This window comes from Lepus europaeus, chromosome 2, assembly GCF_033115175.1.
Source record: "Lepus europaeus isolate LE1 chromosome 2, mLepTim1.pri, whole genome shotgun sequence".
Classification (NCBI taxonomy): Eukaryota; Metazoa; Chordata; class Mammalia; order Lagomorpha; family Leporidae; genus Lepus; species Lepus europaeus.
Genome location: NC_084828.1, coordinates 86,959,057 through 86,978,897, shown reverse-complemented (window position 1 = coordinate 86,978,897; position 19,841 = coordinate 86,959,057). Strand labels below are relative to the sequence as shown.

At 40.0% G+C, this 19,841-nt stretch overlaps 1 protein-coding gene across 2 annotated transcripts in view; it reads right to left on the bottom strand.

Annotated features, from left to right (window-relative positions):
* FGF12 (fibroblast growth factor 12) overlaps positions 1-8,543 on the bottom strand; it is a 406,858-nt gene extending 398,315 nt beyond the window's left edge. The window contains exon 1 of one of the 2 annotated variants that reach the window (XM_062210108.1): positions 8,314-8,543. In XM_062210108.1, coding sequence (XP_062066092.1) covers positions 8,314-8,404 — 91 coding nt within the window. In that variant the 5' untranslated portion in view covers positions 8,405-8,543. Of the gene's footprint in view, positions 1-7,966; positions 8,040-8,313 lie in introns of those variants that run through there. The other variant, XM_062210127.1, reaches the window with a different exon arrangement.
* Positions 8,544-19,841: the final 11,298 nt, after the last annotated feature.

Sequence of the window (19,841 nt, the reverse complement as noted above, 5' to 3'; positions counted from 1 at the left end):
TTGATCAATATAAATTGATTAAGCCAACCACATATAATTGAATACTATGCAGCCATAAAATTACTACTATTTGATAAAAGATAAAATATATCAAAGTATATAGTGGTTATCGGGTGAGACTATGACAAATAGTTTTTATACTCCTTTTGCTTTTCTCTATTTTTCCAGGTTACCAGAATGAATCTGTACTAATTTTATAAGTGGGAAATACTTAACATACAGACATACGTATCTTTTGTGAACAATCCAATGTTATCATTCATGGCAGTTGGGGCATCAGCTTATGGTAAAAACATCTAAACACACTTTGAGAAAGATCAGCTTTCTGTGGGATAACTTAGAAGTTTACAACCAAGAGGAGGTGAGAGTCCTTGTTTCTTTCTTTCTCTCTCTCTCAGTATTAGACTATAAAACCATACACATCATGCCATTGTTTCATGTTTTCTCAAACATGGACAAAAATCTGAAAAGTCATAAGTTCTATTCTCTCAAATTCAAAACAAAATAAAAATTTGGTTAGAAATGCAACCCTCTGAAAATTAAACTGATAAAAATAATTTGGAAAAGAGTAAAATGTTAAGATATAAATAACACCAGTCACTCAACAGCTTTAGAACAGACTTTAAAAAGTATTTCTTTGTATACTTCAAAGAGAAATAGTAAAAAAAGGTGAATAAAAATTTAAAACAGTGTTTGAGCCACAGAGTTATCAAAGAGATGTAAAGTAATATATTTCTCATCCAGTACGATTTTAAATATATACACACACTGTGCAGTAGAAAAACACACTCAGGAGAGAGGGGCCAAGGAAAGGGCTGTGTAGTTGCTGACAGGGTACCGCACTGGAGGACACAGCATATTTATGCCTTTGAAAGTGACATGTTGTAAGAGTTAATATTCACTCTTCTACTTTGCCCACTTACTTCTTGGACCACAGATGTTCCTTCCTCTTCCGAAGTATTGGGAAGAAAGTCTCAGCCCTATCACCCACCCTTCTCAATCCTTTCCAAGGGAGAGGAAATTTTTAGTTGACTGCTTCTCTCCACTTTCAGGTAGCCCCCTTGCACCACGTGGCACAGATCATATGCCCAAGATTCCTGAAATTAATAAATCTGTAGCCTCAAACTTTGAGCAGCTGCAACCACTGGCACATTCACTATATGCAGTCAATGAGTTGTTTACAGAGGGCTGAAATAGGGTGGGGGTTAGAGGATCATCACTATCATTTTGAGATTGGCTTCCTAAAAACTATAGCCATGCTATTCACTCACAAGTTCCTTAGCACCAAGGTCACAGCCTGAGCCAACATGCCAATTCACTGGTTCTCAACTTCCTCCAAGTTAAGCAAATAATTAGCACCTTAGAAAAGAATACAGCCAGCAACAACCCCTCTCCCCTCAAAAAAGAGATTCATTTTGTGCCACTGGGTTTTATTTAAAGACCATGTATCGCATCCCAGCTGGCTTCATTGAAGCAACAACGTGGGCAATCAGTGACACCAACTGCAATGCTATCGCTTCTATAAACAGCAATGAGTGGAGGGGTAGGATGGTACTAGAAGCTTATGTATAAACAAAAAGGATCATTTCATCAAGAGATTGTCTTGGCAGATTCACAGAATCTTTCTGATTGGCACTCTATGAAATTCAAATGCCCAGCATTTAACAGAATTAAAAGAAATATTCAGACATGACATTCATAACGTTGTACAATGAAACTAACATTGCCTCAAGATAGCAATTACATACATTAAGTTGAACAAAGCAAAAGAGTTTCATTGTTTTAAGATCCTTCATAGACAGGGAGAGAACAAATCTTTAACTGTTTCCTGGATGTCCCTTTATAACTCTGATACCACAGAATAGACCTTGCATCTTTTAAGAAACTGATGCATTACATCTGGCTGTGAATAATGGACTAATGTTGAAGTAGGGTTAGAAGAGGCTAAAATAGAGAAAACTTGCCATGATACCTAAACATGGGCAATGTTTAGGTATGAACTGTAGAGTGATTACTTAATTTAAAAAAAAAGGTCTTTTTATATCTATCTTATTTTTATTCAAACTCATTCTTCTAGTAAAATATACAGATGTTCTTCTCACTTCTATTCCAGCTCTCATGTGCCATAACCCAAAACTTCCTTTTGAACTCCTAAATGCCTTTCCAGCTCAGAGTTGAACATGAATCCTAAACTCTTTGCATGGGAAGGTTCTTACTGTCCACCATTAAAACAGGAAAGGCTATGTTAAACTGAAACAAGCTGAGGCTCTCTAGTACTTCACTTTTATCATGATCATACCTTGCATGTATTGTATCTTTTGCTTGCAAAAACATATCTTCAGTGCCTACCACAGAAGCTAGCATACAATAAGCCCTCAAGGATTGTTCGCTGAACTGATAAACAACAACTTCTGAAGTCACAGACATGTTCTATTTTTTAAACTTTCAACCTGCTGTTGGAGAAGGGCCTAAAGAAGGCAAGGGTAGCATTTGGGGAGGCTTAGTTGGCATGATACAAGTACCCGAGGTTCCAGAATACATCTAGCTTCCCTATTCCCTTCTGCTGTACCAGGAGAGCCAGGCAAATGGATTTCTAGTTCATGACCATTGGGCATACAGCCCACTCCCTTTACCATAAAGTACTGCCCTGCTTTTCTTCCCAGTGCACAGACTTCTTTTTTAAAAAGGTAAGAGAAGGAAAAAAACAGTGTTTCTTTTAATTTTTCTTTGCCTGGCAAAACTGCAGCAGTCATGGGCCTACCACATTACTGCTGCTTTTCAGGCAACAAAGCTAATGATTGTTTTGCAGATATGATTGGGGGCAACAAAAGGTAATTCATACTTTTCAGAGTTAATGGGAAGGAGCACTTGAGTCCTAACACATCTTTCAATTAATTACAAATATTAAAGAATAATCTCAGGTTTCTTGGAAAACATGCGCAGAGGTTTATTACATTTTTGGGAAAGTCATTTAAGGAACAAAGTATCAGCCTGACTCAGGTGACATACTAGAAAGGAGATAACAAAACTGAAAAATTTGACATGCTAAGCTAATTATTAAAAGACTATAAAGCGGACATGTGGCCTAGCGTTTGGGATGCCAGTTGGGACACTAGCGTCCTACATCAAAGAGTCTGGATTCAATTCCCAGCTCTAGACCTGACTCCAGCTTGTGATAAGGCAGACTGTAGAAGGCAGCAGGTGATATCTCAAGTGACTAAGTCTCTGCCATCAACAAGGGAAACCCAGATTGAGTTCCCAGCTCCCTGTTTAAGGAAGGCCTAACCCTAGGCTCTGTAGACATTTGGGGACTGAATGAGATAATGAGATCCCTCCCCTCCAACCTCTCAAATAAACCAAAAAGACAATAGATATCAAAGCATTTACTCATTATACATTACAGATGGTATCACAAAGAAATTAGAGTGCTTTGAATGGAAAAATATTAAACACAGCACAAAAATCTAATAAATTTTATCATTATTTTTAAATCTATTTTAAATTTTATTTAAGGTATACAAATTTCATGGAATTCATATATACAGATTTAGGAATATAGTGATAACTTCCCACCCTACCCTACCACCCGCTCACATTCCCACCCTTCCTCCTCCTCCTTCCTCTCTTATCCCCTCTCAATTTTTATAATAATCTACTTTAAGTTTACTTTATTATTTTTAAATTGTGCTGCCTTACTATAATCAATTAGTATAAGACAGATAGGAAATTACTTTAAAAACTGGAACTATTACAGAATGAAGAGATTTTCATTTCTGATTTGTATGAAATGTTCATCATAGGTCACATGTTCTTGACACACACTCAGGGATACAGGCAATGGCTTTACCACTGCAGCGGATGAGAGTCTGAGATGAAATGTGCTATGGCTTTTAAAAGTCACATGTGGAAGTGTTTTACTTCTCACACATTTCATTTGTCAATGCAAATAATATGGCAAAAATCTAACTTCAAGTGAATGCAGTAGTAGCATCCTATAATGTGCCCAGGAAAAGAAAAAAAAAAAATCAAGAGAAAAGCACTAAGAACAACAACAACAAAATGACCTAAAAATGGTCACATGACATGAACAGCCACCTCACCATAGAAAATACAAAAATGGCAAGCAAGCCTAGGAAAAGATGTTTAACATCATCTTTTAGGGAATTATAAACTAAGATGTCAGTGAGACATCAGTGTGCTCAAAATCTAAAACATTGACAATACCAGATACTGATGAGTTATACTGAGTTATGTCCACACAGAAACATATACAGCAATATTTATAGAAACTTGACACATGTTCATATTCATTATTTATAGAAACAAAAACATGTTCATATTCATTTTAGCCATTGGAGCACAATTGAAATAATGAAAAATTTAAAGCTTATGACATAAAAACCTACTCAAAGAAAAACTCTACATTAAAGATAAATATTATGAATAATCACCAATTACCTTTCAGTAAAGTTGTCCCAGGCTGGATAATTGAAGGCAACATAACACTAAAATCACCCATATTTCAAAATCATAACAGTGGACAACTCAGTACATGCCTTCACAACGGAGATTTTTGTCATTCATATTGTGATTTGGTAGATTTCTAAAACTGAATTTAAATCTAAAATATCCTTAATTAATAAACCCATTATCTTCATTTGTCCCAGTTTTGGAAGGCATCTGTAATGTACTTCTTCGAAGATAAAGCAAAGGCATTAAAATATTATATAGATACTTAGAAGTAAATGTAGAATAGAGCTTTGGATAATTGTTTAGTGTTCTTTATATGGGATTCTTCCCAAAAAAATAAGCTTACAAACAATAACTGCTTTCTGGGATCACTGTGGGATAGTTAGATATGCAAGTGTCTGATGCAACATGACTGTAAATGGACAGATTTCAACTAGCTGCTAGTGCTATACTTGAAAACAGTGGTATGGTTCAGTTTTAGTTGCACGTTTTAAATAGTACTAATGAGTTATTTTTTTCCCAGAGTGATTGTTCAGCTCCATCTCTAGACATCTGACAGTCCTCATGCCACTTGGATGACAAGCCCTTAATTGACTGAATATTGCAGAGGAATCACACATGTTCACATAAAGAGGATAATTTTCTTGAACAGTTTAAAGTGATAACACAAGCAATCAAACAAGCATGCATGTGCACACATATGCACACACACATACACACTTACATTACTACTATTGCAGAGAGCCACCACCAAAGGGGCTGCCCTCCTCTTTCAGGTTGAGGACTAACTCATCTTTTTCAGGAGCTTGGTTATCAGGACAGAAATTCTTCTACAATATTAAAACGGCCTTTCCTGTCCAACCTATGAGAAAGCAGCAGTCATAACACTCCTCTCTTTGATGGAATGCTTTTGCTTTCCCTATAACTATGTTTTGGGAGGAAAGTCAGCAGGCATGAAAGCTATTGTTTTACACTACTCTTTCATAAGTCTGCTTTTTTTTTTTTTTTTTTTTTTGTAAGGATCCCACCTTTAGGGAGAATGAACCTGCTTCACTCTCCCTTTGAACTAAAAACTTTGTATTTTATCAGGTTGATAAAAGGGGTGAATACACTTAGAATTGCTTCGAATTTTAAACTTCTAATCTGTATTTTAATGTACGGGCACCACATGCTAAAAATATCATTTCATTTTAAGAAATGAAAAAACAACATGAGATAAGAATTTAAACAGTTGACTTAACCTTGTCTAAGACTTTCAATTGACAGCTCATGCTTGTCTCCATCATATTATAGAATAGAGGATTTACAAAGTAACCATGGATAAACTATTTAAGATATCAATTTCTGCAGAGGAAAAATTGGAGCAATAAATATTTGAATTATTCTAAAAGCTCAGAAGTTATAAAAAATTTATATTTCTTTGGCCCCATTTACTTAATAAAACCTAAATAAAATGTTGAAATGTTTACAATTCCAAATTCAGCAATCTGTTAGGAGACTCTCTTAACCTATTATAACAAATTACGTCACTCCCGTGGCCCATACTTCCCTCAAATGTAAAATAATGAGGAAAGAATAGCTGGTATAAAAGTCTGTTACTACATGTGGCATTTTTCAAAACATTACTGTATTTTTCTTTAGGTAAGCTAAAAAATTTAGAGTGATTCATTCCAGCTCTAAAAGACTTTGATGTCTTTATCTCTATTTTCATGTGCACATTGGGCATAGTAATATTACATGCAGAACTGCTGTGAGGTCATGATAATAGAAGAAGCCACATAAAATAAATAACTTTAACACAAAACATAATAGTAGCAATATCTAAATTACTAAGCTTGTTCCGTGTGGCAGGCTTATAGCTCTTAGAACAGTGCCTGGTGTGCAGTAAAAGCTCAATTAATTATTTTGGCTGTTAATAATTAATCTTTAAAAACAACCAATGAAGTAGATACTATTGCCAGCCTAATTTACACTTAGGCAAGAAACTGAGAAATACCACAACCATGCAAGTTACACAAAATTATAAGCTAAAAACCACCACAATGCAGACAAAAACAGTACAGTTCCTGAAAACAATCTCTTTAAACCTAAGCTAAAGTCAGATGTAAGAACCACGCTTACAGCCGCTATTATTACTACTTTTTTATAAAGATGAAAACAGTGTTTCAAATACTTGTAGTGACACAGAATGTGACTGCCTTATAACCAGGTGGCTTGACTCTGAGTCCCATGTTTGCAATAATCTATACTGTCCAATCACATGCATCATCCCTTCTATCTGAACATGTTACTATTTGGGAAACTGACTCCACATGTAAATTGACCAACTTATTTTCTTTTGCAAGAGGTAGTATCCTGAGATAATATCTTGTGTTTATTAAACACCACCTATTCAAGTTACAATCTACGCAAGTTTATTTAATGGAGGCCAGAACAGAAATAACAATGATATACATCTCTACTGACTGCCTGAAATATGCATCATCTAAACATAAAACTTTAATATAAAGCCTACTCGTTTAGAATACAGCATCATGGTGCCTCTTAGCACTTATAAATATGGTAGCCAAAAAATGCCTATATAGTATTCTGAATTACATAGAAGCACAACTACGAGATCTTATTGCTGATTTCATTTCAAAGGTGTGTTCTCAGAGTTCACAGATAAATTATTTAATTAGTTTTTTTAAGCAGTTTCATTTTTCTGTTTCACCAGAAGGCTGAAGTTTTAGGAAGGATGAATGAAATCTATATATATTCTAATCTTTCCAAATATAATTTTCATAGCTCCAGAACAGAATGAAAATAGGTGGCATAACCAAATGAATCAGATCATCCAAAATAACATACGAACTTCTCAGCCCAAAATCTATAATGACATCGTTAAATTTTTGAAAATCAAAGTTATTTGGAACTTACGGAACAAAAAAAAACAAAAACAAAAACAAAAAACATGTTCTTTTCCAAATATTTGTGTAGACATTATAGTAAGCCTTCCCAGTTTGTACCCATCCCCATTTTGTAAAAGGAATATCAAAAGGCACAGAAACTGCAAGATTAACAGACAATCACTTTAAAGAGAACTTAGTCCTTAAAAAAAAAAAAAAAAAAAAGATGAACAATGGTGGAAAATGCAGTGAAAACACCCCAGCAAACAAGGCTTCAGGAGGAGAAAAGAATCATCCCTTTATGATTTTAGTTTGGCTGTCTCTGCATTTAAAAATTTTAAACGGTTTTTCTCAATATCGCAGGTCATGCAAAGGTCTGATTTTCTTTCCTTCCTCCCCTGGGCCTCTCCTGAGGGACTCGGTTGCTTAAACCCAGGGCTAATTGGGACTCTCCCGCTTCAGCACCGAGGACAGAAGTCACAGGCTCCCCGGGGAAAACGCACCCCAGACCACCACCAGATGTCTACTTTTCGGACAAAAGCAAGAAACAGCAGACACCTGGCTCGCCGACCACCTGTTTTCAAAGTCCCCTCTGCTGTCAGACATACCCGCAACTTCTCGGAGGGGACACTGAACAACTCCACGCCGCGCGCCGCCCTCGCCAGGCACAAAGGGAGCGCGGCGAAAGTGGAAAGCAGGTCGCGTCAGGCGCCCTCTCAGAGGGGACCCGGGTGCGGGTCAGCACTCGGCGACTGCTCAACTGACGGCCGCGCGTCAAAATGAAGGAAGGAAACAAGCACCCCAAGACGGAACCGGCGGCGGGCCACCCCTCGCCCAGTGGGGAACCGCCTCCCTGCCGCCACCGGGCGCGCTGAGTAAGAGGGCGAGGGGGCGGGGAGGAGGGCCAGGCCGGGGGCCTCGGGCGCGTGGGGGCTGGGGAGGGGCGCCTGCTCACCGCTCGGGCTGTGGCTGGACCTGAGGCTCCTTCCACAGAGGCACTGCAGCATATGCACTCCTTTCTTCAGAGAAAGCCTGAGAATCTTCATGGAGAAGCGCGCCCGTGGGGTTCCTCGACTCCCCGCCCACCTGCGCTAATTGTCCAACCAAGAGGCGGCCTCCCTTCGGAAGCCGGGTCGCGAGTCCATGGTGCGCGCGTCCCAGGCGGCGGGTAGGGCGCACATGGGTCGCCCAGGGCCCCGGCGCGAGCAGCCAGCGCGGCGGGCGCCGCGGCCGGATGGCGGGCGCAGAGGAGGAAGCGCTCCGCTCCGCTGGGGGCAGCCCTCCCGGGAGCCAGAGGCCGCGCCCCACCTCCGTGGGCTCGAACGTGACACTTTGGGACTTTCCGAGGGAGGCGGCTCGTCTCGGCGGGCGGGTGAGGGGACGGACGACGCGGAGGACGTCACAGGGGCTGGGGGGTCCCGGCGTCCGGAGGAGGGACGAGGACACGGTCCCGAGCCGGCCCTGCCCTTCTGGAACCCGGGGCTGGGGGCAGCCCCTCGGCGACGAGCCGGGAACCCGGCTCGCCCTGCCGCCTCAGCGTCCCGCCGTCCCGGGCTGCGGGGCGCGGAGGGGGCCGCCGCGTGGTCAGGGCGGGCGGCCGGGCCAGCCCGGAAGGCAGCGCTCCTGAGGGCTGCGCTCGGAGCTGGGGCGACTCCGGCTTGGGAATCCGGCGGAAGGGAAGCGCCAGCAGGAAGCGCTGGACCCTGGAGGCTGATGAGCGTCAGACGCGACTCCCGGGAACCGGGGGCTGGGTAGGGAGGCGGGATGTGCAATAAGGAAAGCTCTGGGCTGCGGGCGAGGAGAGTGAAAGTGTGCCTAGGAACGTGAGGGGGGAGAGTCCGGCCTTCCCAGATGGGGCTGAGTGACCTTGGGTAAGTCACTTACCACCCTGGGTGCCTCAGTACCTCTGTGCGTGGAAGAGGGTGTGGAAATGAGGATCGGCAGCGTCGTGATCACTTGTCCTCGTGCCTTCCCGCCTCCTGGAAGAGCTTAGCATAGGTGCGTCTGGCTGTGAGGCCAGAAGCGAACGCCAGACCTCGAAGAGGGCGAGGCAGGCAAGGCCAGAAATCAGGCAGCAGCAGCGGTGGGCTTTAGTAGGCTCGGCCTTTGCCAGCTGGCGCCAGTGACCAAGGAGCTTCTCCCTAGGCTTACGGGTCTCGCTTTCTTACCCCATCCCCAATATCAACACCGTGGGCTCCCCTCACCACCACCCACCCATTTCCAAAGGCCAACAGTGCTCTTTGGGAAGGGAGGTGGAGGAAGCATACACAGGATGTGGAGCTATGGAATAGGGCATCAGCTGAAGGCATTTCATGGGACAAGCGATCTAAGGAGACACAGCAGCAATACAGCGTGTTCAGAGTACAGACGCTGGAGACGAGTCCTGCTTCTGGGTGACTTTGAACAAGTTACTCAACTTCTCTGTGCCTCCGTTTCTTCACGTTAAAAAATTAGTTACGATAGCATCTTCCTCATGCAGCCTTTTTTAAGGATTAAGAGAACATTTACTATAAAGTAAATGCTATAATAATGTTAGCAATTATTTAGCCCTGACCTGTTTGTAGGGTTTGGGCCACTTTCACTTTCTGATGAATGATAACATCCATACAGGTATCCAAATTTCTGATGGAATGGTCCAGGTAACAGAGAGACCTCAGCAGCTTCCTGGGGGGGGGGGGGGGGGGGCTCACTGCACAAAGCTTGTTAGAAGGTTTACCCTGATCCTGAACCAAACACTGCTTTCACCTTTACATCACCGTCTCAAGATTTCCTCCCACTAACTGGTAAGGGAGTAAAAAGGGTTCTCATCTTCCCTCTTTTCTCTAAGCTAAACCCTCTAAGTTCCTCTCATGTCACCCTAAGGTTGAAGTGCAGATTGAAGCTGTCTGGAAGAAGTCTCCTTTTAAAGGGCATGGAAGAAAACCAAGACATGAGGAGGACTTCTTGTGCCCACAGCCACCCCTGGTTCCGCACTCTCAGAAGCCCATTTCAGAACTGAGCTCCAGGAAAAGCCATCTGGGGTGGTCTCACGGCTCAGAAAGATATGCCGAGGCCTCTTCTAGTCCCTGCTCAGTCCGGCTGTTTAGTGGGCTCACCAAAGTCCGTAAAGATTTTGCTGAAGTCACCACATTGTCATCACTGGGGAAGTTCTGAGGCCCCAGGGCCACCTGAGCCATGCACCCTTCATCTTTTCAGCCTCTGGGAATTAGTGAGAAACTTGGCTCATCTGGGGATGTACCCATCGAAATTCCCGATGGAAGGATAGACAATTAGCAAAAGGAAAACATCTAAAAATAGTCCCTGGTGCTGCAGCAGAAGACAGAGTTTTCCAGTAGTGCTCTCCTCCAGAACTGAAGGCCTAGGGCTGTTGCTTTACTCTGAGAGAAGTGCTGTTGCTTGAAAACTAGAAAAGAAATAGGATAAGACCCTGGTCCCCTCAAGGGAGCTTCAGCAGAATGAACAGGTCCATACATGATCCAAAAACATGCCTGCTTTCTGAAGCATCAACTTCCATAGTTGCAATGAGCCTCTCGTCCCACCTGGCAATGCTGTTGCAGGGACTCAGTGGGGTGAAACACCTGTAAGTTATTTAAAGAGCCTAATACTATTACCAATTTCCCTGAGTTCTAGGTGTTAGACCACTAAGATCTAACACAGAAACTGTATTATTTGATTGTCAGAAGCACTGAAGTGTGAATCTTCTGACTTCTCAACAGGACTGTAAACTCTTAGAAGGCAGGGCAGGAAAGTCGACTCAGTCATAATTAATTTGCAGAGGGCCTGCTGACTCCTTACGTGGCTGCTGCAGCTTTTCCAATGAACGGGTGCATTCATCGCAGGAAAAGTGGGTCATCCCAGTGCTTGAGAAAAACAAACTGAGGCGTTACACTCAGAAATGTTTGTTGTTACTGAACTTTCAAAAGTCCAGATTACACCAAAAAAGCATGTAACATTTTAATGCAAGATAGTCTTACTGTATATGTCCAAATATTTGTGGGAAATTGAATTAAAGGAAAGGTTTGTATTGGCACCAAAAATTTTTGAAATTCATGCATGTTTCACAATATGTGTTTCCTGTAAACATTTTAAAGACCCCCCTCATCTTATTGGCATGTGATCAAAGTAGGTAAAAAATGATCAATATAATTTTATTATCTAGACTTTTTTTGAAGTTTCTTACCTTTATTAGCACTTTCGTGTACTAAGCAATACTCCATGTGATTGTTACCCTCTTACTCATTTAGGCACATAACTAAGTCTTCCTAAAGTATCTTGAGCAGCTTTTTAAAAGAATTCATTTTTACAAGTACGAAAACATTCAAAAACAAGACAAAGCAAAACGAATAAAAAATGTAGTAGCCAGGAGCATAGGGAGCTAAGGAAAGTGAAATGTTTTAATTTGAGCAAATCAAAATTTTCTGCTTTCTATAATTATCCTCTAAGCCAAAATTAAATTTTTACTCACAATAATATTTTGTATTTTAAATTTTAAAATGCATTATTATTTTAACGACCAAATATTGATTCGTGTTAGTGTGGGCATTTGCTCCTGGGATGTCTGCATACAATATTTGAGTGCTTGGGCTCAAGTCACAGCTCCAGTTTTTATTCCAGCTTCCTGTTAATTCATACCCTGTGAGGTGGCCAGTGTTGGCAGAAGTACTTAAGACCTAAGTTGTGTTCCAGGCTCCTGTGGTCTCCACTTCAGCCTGGCCCAGCTCTCACGGATGGGGACATTTGGGGGTGTGACCCAGCAGATGGAAAACTGACTCTCTCTCTCTCTCTTTCTCTCTCTCTCTTTTTCCCTCTCCCTCTCTCCCTGCTTTCTATCTCTTTGCCTTTCAAATAAATAAGTAATGTGTTGTCTGACTCTAATTGAATTCTTAAAGTTAGTCATTCTGCTTTCTAATGACTTAGACACCTTGGACCAATTCTAGCAAATGACTCACGAGTGAGTTTTCAAAATGAAACAATTTAGGACCTTCCAGAAGGAATGGGAAGTCTGGTACATGATGATGAGTGATTTTGTTAAATTCTTTACTACCTCGATTTTGTTTTCTTTTTTAAAGGGAGTTATTTACTCACAATTTGTAGGAATTGATAATTTGAAGGAGTTCTGAGATTTTTAAACAGTGGCTTAGCTACAATATTTTCTGTTCTTATTTAATACAGGAAACTGTTAACTCTTGGCATCAGCTGTACAATTAATCAGTGTATTTATCTGCTTGGAAGCCTACACTGAATCAGTAATAACATATTCAGGATTTTGCCATTTTCCAAATTTTTGATAAGCACATTAATAGCAAAATGTCTCTTGAATGGAAAGTAACTTTACTTTTACAAACCAATACTTAAAACATTGAAACCAGTATGATATCTAACATGGTATATGGGTTCTATGATATGTTTACAGTCCATTGACTCTGCAAGGTACCAATTGTGTCTGCAACTCATGTCTTAGAAAGACCTTCAGCTCTGATCAGTACAGGCAGCAATACTGATGTCTTTAGATAACGTGACAAAACAGCCACCTGCTGCTACCTTACTTTATTAGTGATATACGAACCAAATGACTTTTGTTTTCAAAAAGATAATAAAGTGTGGTTTTAACTTCTTCCTCTTGTTCATTTTTCAGTTGTTATTGTTGTCCTTCAGTTGCTTCTTCCTCAAACTTTCTATTTTTACATAAGTTTTGACTTAAAGAGAAGTTGCCAAATAATCAAGGGAGTTCAGGTGTACTTTTCAGTCTCTTTTAATAGCCATATCACCAGCATGCAAATATAAATCCTGGAACATCTGCACTGCTACCTTGTGTTAAACTACAGGGGCTGGCGCTGGGGCTCAGCGGGTTAAAGCCCTGTCCTGAAGCGCCGGCATCCCATATGGGCACCGGTTCTAGTCCTGGCTGCTCCTCTTCTGATCCAGCTCTCTGCTACGGCCTGGGAAAGCAATGGAGGATGGGCCAAGTTCTTGGGCCCTTGTACCATGTGGGAGACCTGGAGAAAGCTCCTGGCTCCTGGCTTTGGATTAGCGCAGCACCAGTCATTGCGGCCATCTGGGGAGTGAACCAGCGGATGAAAGACCTCTCTGTCCGTCTCTACCTCTCTCTGTGACTTTGTCTTTCAAATAAATAAAATAAACTACAAACTTTATTCAACTTTCACTAGCTGTTTCTTCTAATGTCCTTTTTCTGTTTCAGGACTCAGCTAGGATGCACATTGTGCTTAGTTGTCATACTTTTTAATCCCTATCACTATGTGACATTGCTCAGTCTTTCCTGTCTTTTAGGATCTGCACAATTTTAGTAGGTGTTAGTCAAATATTGTGTGCAGTCACTTTCAATTCTGTAGTAATTAGGTGATGGTTATTTATAAAGAATTCCATAAGTCATGTTATACACTTCTCAGTAAATCATTATTGGGGAGGGCCCTTAAATTATTTCAACCAGTGATATCAAAGTTTCATTTTATTTTTATAACTGTTAAATATCCTGAGGAAGATATGCTAGTATCCTGTTTTTCCTCAAGCTTTTATGCACTGATTTTTAGCATTCAGTGGTGGATCTTGTTTTATAATTATTACTGTACTGTTTGGCTGTTCATGATTTGTATTTCCTTCATTTCTTTTACAGCAGTGGGAATTCCACTGTAAGGGCTGTCCCTTCCCCCTCATTTATTTACTCATTCAATTATTCATTAAAACAGTATGGCCTCGGGGCCAGCGCCGTGGCTCACTTGGTTAATCCTCCGCCTTTGGCGCCGGCATCCCATATGGGTGCTGCGTTCTAGTCCCGGTTGCTCCTCTTTCAGTCCAGCTCCCTGTTGTGGCCCTGGAGGGCAGTGGAGGATGGCCCAAGTGTTTGGGCTTCTGTACCCGCATGGGAGACCAGGAAGAAGCACCTGGCTCCTGGCTTCAGAACGGCGCAGCGCCAGCCGCGGCGGCCATTTGGGGAGTGAACCAACAGAAGAAAGATCTCTCTCACTGTCTGTAACTCTACCTGTCAAATAAAAAGAAAAAAAAAAAAGTATGGCCTCATGGATATTTATTCAATGAATGATGATCCATTGCTATTATTACTTATTCCATGGCCAAATTGTTCCAGCCTTAGCCATTGTGAGGTCCCTCTAGCTGGATCCTATGTGCTCCTTACATACCAATTTTTTAGTAGTTCCTTAATTTTTGGCATTATATGATATTCCTGGTTTATCTTTCATTTTGCCTGCCATAACTCTTGAATCAACAAATTTTTAATGGGTCCTGCTTCTTTTTATTGGAGAATGGTACTTAGGAACCAAAATCTGGGTGATAAATGTGATCATTGTTACAGGAGTGTCATTGGTGTTAGAGCCTCTCAGTAGAGAAAGCTAAGATGTGTGTATATATATATAATTTCTATATTTCTCTCCATCAGATATAGATATATCAGATACAGATAGAGATAGCCAATTCATCTGATCCCAAGCCAGTACCATAGATTTTATTTTAGTCTTTGTTTTTCCTTATTTGTAAACTTTTTCTCTTATAGAGAAAAACCTGATATTCATAATTTATAGCATATTCACTTGTTCAAGTCTATTCAATTTACTCAATTTATATATATATATATATATATATACATATATATATGCAATTGCTAATGAATATTCTTGAGAGACAAATTTTTTACTAGAGTTATACACAGTTGTTGTGGTCTTTAGCTTTACAGAATCCAGCCAAAATAGTATTTCCCAAAGGGTTTTCAGTTAGTTCTTTATTTGCCTATCATCTTCAGTGTAACAAATTATTCATTTGTAATCCAGTTTTTTACTGCATTCCATCCTTGTTGCATTTTAACTATTTAATTAAGAATACACAACTTTATTTATTATTTGGATGTGCAAACCATTGCTATGGTGTTTTGCAAAAATAAAATAAAATAGAATACACACCAATAAATATTCCTCCCTCATTATCTGGCCAGTCCCCATTCCATCTTTCTTTCCATTTCTTTCCTAAGCATTGTCTATAAGTAACCAGGTTTTTTAATTTGTTCATCTTTTCTGTGTTTCTTTTGCACAAATGCACACACTTCTCCCCGATAGTGGCCTTTAGGTTGTTTCCAGTATTCTGCTATTATAAACAATGTTGCAATAAAAAAAATTGTGTGTAGTATTTTCATATTGTGGATGGGCTTTCAAGATAGACTCCTTGAAATGGGAAAGCTGGGTCAAAAAGTAATCATCTAGGTGGTTTGGTTAAATATGACTGCATTTCCCTCCAGAAGGCTTATATGAATTAGGATCCCTTCTAGCAACATTTGAAAGTATCAGTTTCCCCAGAGCTTTACCAACACATTTATTATTATCTGCCTCATTTTTGTTCATTTCCTTGTAATGTCTTAATTTACATGTCTCTAATTATTAGTGAGTTTGAACAGTTTATCATTGGAAAGCTACCTTTGGGAAGAGAATTATCTAATGCCACTTTCCCATTTTCCTGTTAGAACAAACTTTTTTTTCAAACTCACTTTTATTTCTTTTTTTTTTTTAAGATTTATTTATTAATTTGAAAGGTAGAGTTTCAGATAGAGATGGAGAGACAGAGAAAGACAAATCTTCAGTTTGTTACATCACTCCCCCAAATGGCCAAAACAGCTGAGGCTGGGTCAGGCCAAAGCCAGAAGCCAGAAGCTTCATCCTGTTCTCCCACATGGGTGGCAGGGCCCCAGGTATTTGAGCTGTCTTCTGCTGCTTTCCTAGGTGCATTCACATGGAGCTGGATCTGAAGTGCAGCAACCAGGACTGGAAACACTATTCATGTGGGATGCTGATGTTGGCTAGACCCACTGTGCCACAATGCCAGCCCATCAAACTCACTTTTTTTTTTTTTTTTTTTGGACAGGCAGTTAGACAGTGAGAGAGAGAGAGAGAGAGAGAGAGAGAAAGGTCTTCCTTCTGTTGGTTCACCCCCCACCCAAAGACTGCTACAGCCGGTGCACTGCACTGATCCAAAGCCAGGAGCCAGGTGCTTTTTCCTGGTCTCCCATGTGGGTGCAGGGCCCAAGCACTTGGGCCATCCTCCACTGCCCTCCCAGGCCACAGCAGAGAGCTGGACTAGAAGAGGAGCAACCGGGATAGAACCGGTGCCCCAACCAGGACTAGAACCCAGAGTACCAGTGCCACAGGTGGAGGATTAGCCTAGTGAGCCACGGCACCGGCCAAACTCACTTTTAAGTAACATATATTTGCCACTTGGAAGGATATTATAGCTATATTAAGTTGCATTCAATTAACTTTAAAATGTTTGAGTTAAAAGTATGTCGGGTTTCAAGGTATGTTTTAACCCATTCATTCATCCACCTTCCGCCAAAATAGTTCAAAACTAAAACTATTTTCCTTGCTGTAAAAAGCTAGGAAAGGGAGGAAAATATGTAAAACTTAGTAAAACGCAGATTTGAAGTACTGGTAGCACTACAGCACTCAGTGAAGGAACAGAAAAGGAAATAGTTCATTCTACCTTTTGAGAGTGGAAAATAAGCTGTTAGAAAAAGCTGTATAGAGAATAAATTTAGAAACCTGAGCTACCTTGAAGGAGATACTGGCATTTAAATATACAATGCTCAAAGCTTAATAAATGTCACCATCTTACTTTCTAACCACACTTAATAAGTACCGCCTCCACCAACAAACTTTGCTTCTGGATAGAATCAGTGCCCAGAATTGACAGTTTTCCTCCAACCATATCTGACATTCCAACACATCACTATTAGCTAAAGAGCAATAAACCTCAGTAACTATACATACATCTTATCTTACCAGACTGAAATAAAAAAAAAAAAAACAGGCAAGGAATAATGTAATTGTTTTAGTTTTTTCCTGATAAAAACCTGCTGGTGTCAGTTTAATGAAGAATTCAATGCATTTCCTCCAATCTTCCCACCCTCCCCTCAGTTGTCAAGTAGATAATATGCCCAGGGCTTGCTGCTGCATTTGGATGACTTATTTCTCTTCTAACAGCACTACAACAAGTTATTTTGAATAAACATGGAGCTTGTCATCTATCAGAAACATTTAAAAATGAGTTATCTGAGTCAAGACAAATGGAAGGAAGATGTTTTTACTTTATCATAGCCAAGTATGTACTGTTTATTGTGAAAAATATCAAGTCAATCAATCCAAGGTAATTAATACTTACGAATTTCAAAGAAAAAACATTTGCTTATTAGTCAAAACCCATTACCAAAATAGAGGCACAGTTTTAAACATGTTCTTCCACTCCTCTCTCCTATCCTCTGAACACCTCTCTGATCCTAAATGTTCCACATATGCTTAAAAACATCCCTGGGAGACTCTCCCTAATGTCTTTCATGGTATCCCAAATCAAGCACAATTCCCTCCAAGCTCTCATAGCGTACTGTAGTTCCTATTTTATTCTGCCTGAATGTATCTATCTTTTCCCAAGAGCTTATGAGCTCCTGTACCTACAGATTTTGGTGTTTATGTCCACATATGTCATTTTTTATATATCTTAGTACCTAGAATATACAATGAATAATTTATGTATTGAGTATTAAAACATAAATGAAATGAAATGAAATGGACACTGTTTTGTGGATTTTCCATTTGGGGAAAATATTTTCAACTCCACATTAAATTATAAAAGAATAGTCCACAAGAAGTTTAGAATAAAGGTGAGAGCTATATAGCAAATATACTTTTTATTTATTTATTTTTTTTTTTGACAGGCAGAGTGGACAGTGAGAGAGAGAGAGACAGGGAGAAAGGTCTTCCTTTTGCCGTTGATTTATTCTCCAATGGCCGCCGCGGCCAGCGCACTTCTTCCGGTGCACAGCGCTGATCCAATGGCAGGAGCCAGGTGCTTCTCCTGGTCTCCCATGGGGTGCAGGGCCCAAGGACTTGGGCCATCCTCCACTGCACTCCCTGGCCACAGCAGAGAGCTTGCCTGGAAGAGGGGCAACCGGGACAGAATCCGACGCCCCGACCGGGACTAGAACCCAGTGTGCCGGCACTGCTAGGCGGAGGATTAGCCTGTTGAGCCACGGCACCGGCCCAAATATACTTTTAAACACATGAAAATCATCATTCACTCAGAATAAGGGAAATAGAAATTATATCCCAAGATACTTATTTTCAATATTCATACCTCAAAGATAAAAATTTTGATACAAACTAAGTTTACTAGAAATAGTGTGAAGGAAATAAGAACTCTCATACTTTCTTGATAACAGAAAACATTGATAGCTTTATGGATGGCAATTTATGTCTGTCTTTCAAAATTTAAAGAGTTATTTCTCCATTTGGCAAGTCATTTTTTCTAAATATAGTTGCACAAGTTTACAACTATAATAATTGCATAATCGTAGTCAATACAACATTGTTGATAATACTGTTTGATACCAATGATACTAATTCATCAACAGGGACCTAATTAAATTTTGGCGCAAGCCTACGAAGGAATGTGCAGCAATTTTAAACAATTGAAGCAACTTTATGAATTAATCTAAGTAGATCTATGGAATATGTTACTATATTTAACAAGCATATATATATTATGCTAAAATTTGCATGCTATAGAAAAATAACATGCATACATTTGTGTGGATTAACTCATGTACCACTTTCGAAGGGTACACAAGAAATTGGCATCTTGTGCATAATTAGGAAGAAATATTAGGGAGCTGAACACAGCATAGAAAGGGAGACTTTTTGACTGTATTCCATTTTACACTTTTAAAACTTTGTACCATATGTATATATTACTACTTAAAATAAATCATACATTAGAACAAAAACAAACATGTCAATTTTGTTTTGATTTAAAAAGTATCTCTTATGAAGCCTGATTAAAATACAAAAATCCAGAAAGTGAAGGAGACACCTAAGAACTATAAATACTATTTCTTTAAGTCTTGATGCCCTAAGAGTCAGAACACTTAGGTGATAATCATACCTTCTCAGTGCTAACAATAGAATGCTGGTACCAAAAAGAGTTCTGGTATTGATGAGTCTTACGCTCTAAATGTAGGTGGTGTATGAATAAAAGATAAGAAAAATCCAACATGCCTTCTCTCAGTAAGTTCACTGTCTAGCACAGATAGGGAAGAACAAACTGCTCTACAAGCAATATTGACAATAAAGAACTGAAAATTGTTGTGAGAGCACAGATGAGGGATCCCTTCTCTTTGTATAGCACAGATGGAAAATAAGGGAAAACATATCCCAATATCATCACATTTGTCAAGAAGTAGTTTTTCTGAAATACAGGTGGAGAAAGCACATTTATTTGTGGAGTGATTTCATTCAGGGTTTCAGTGAGTAAAATTTTAAATCAAACCAGGATATACATATCTTATCTAGCCCCATCCTTGAACAACAAAGATTACAAGAAAAGGAACAATGATTTCCCCTAAGGTCATACGACTCCCAGTGGCAAAGATGTGACTCATTGATTCAGGGAATGCACATATCATGCAATATTCTTGAA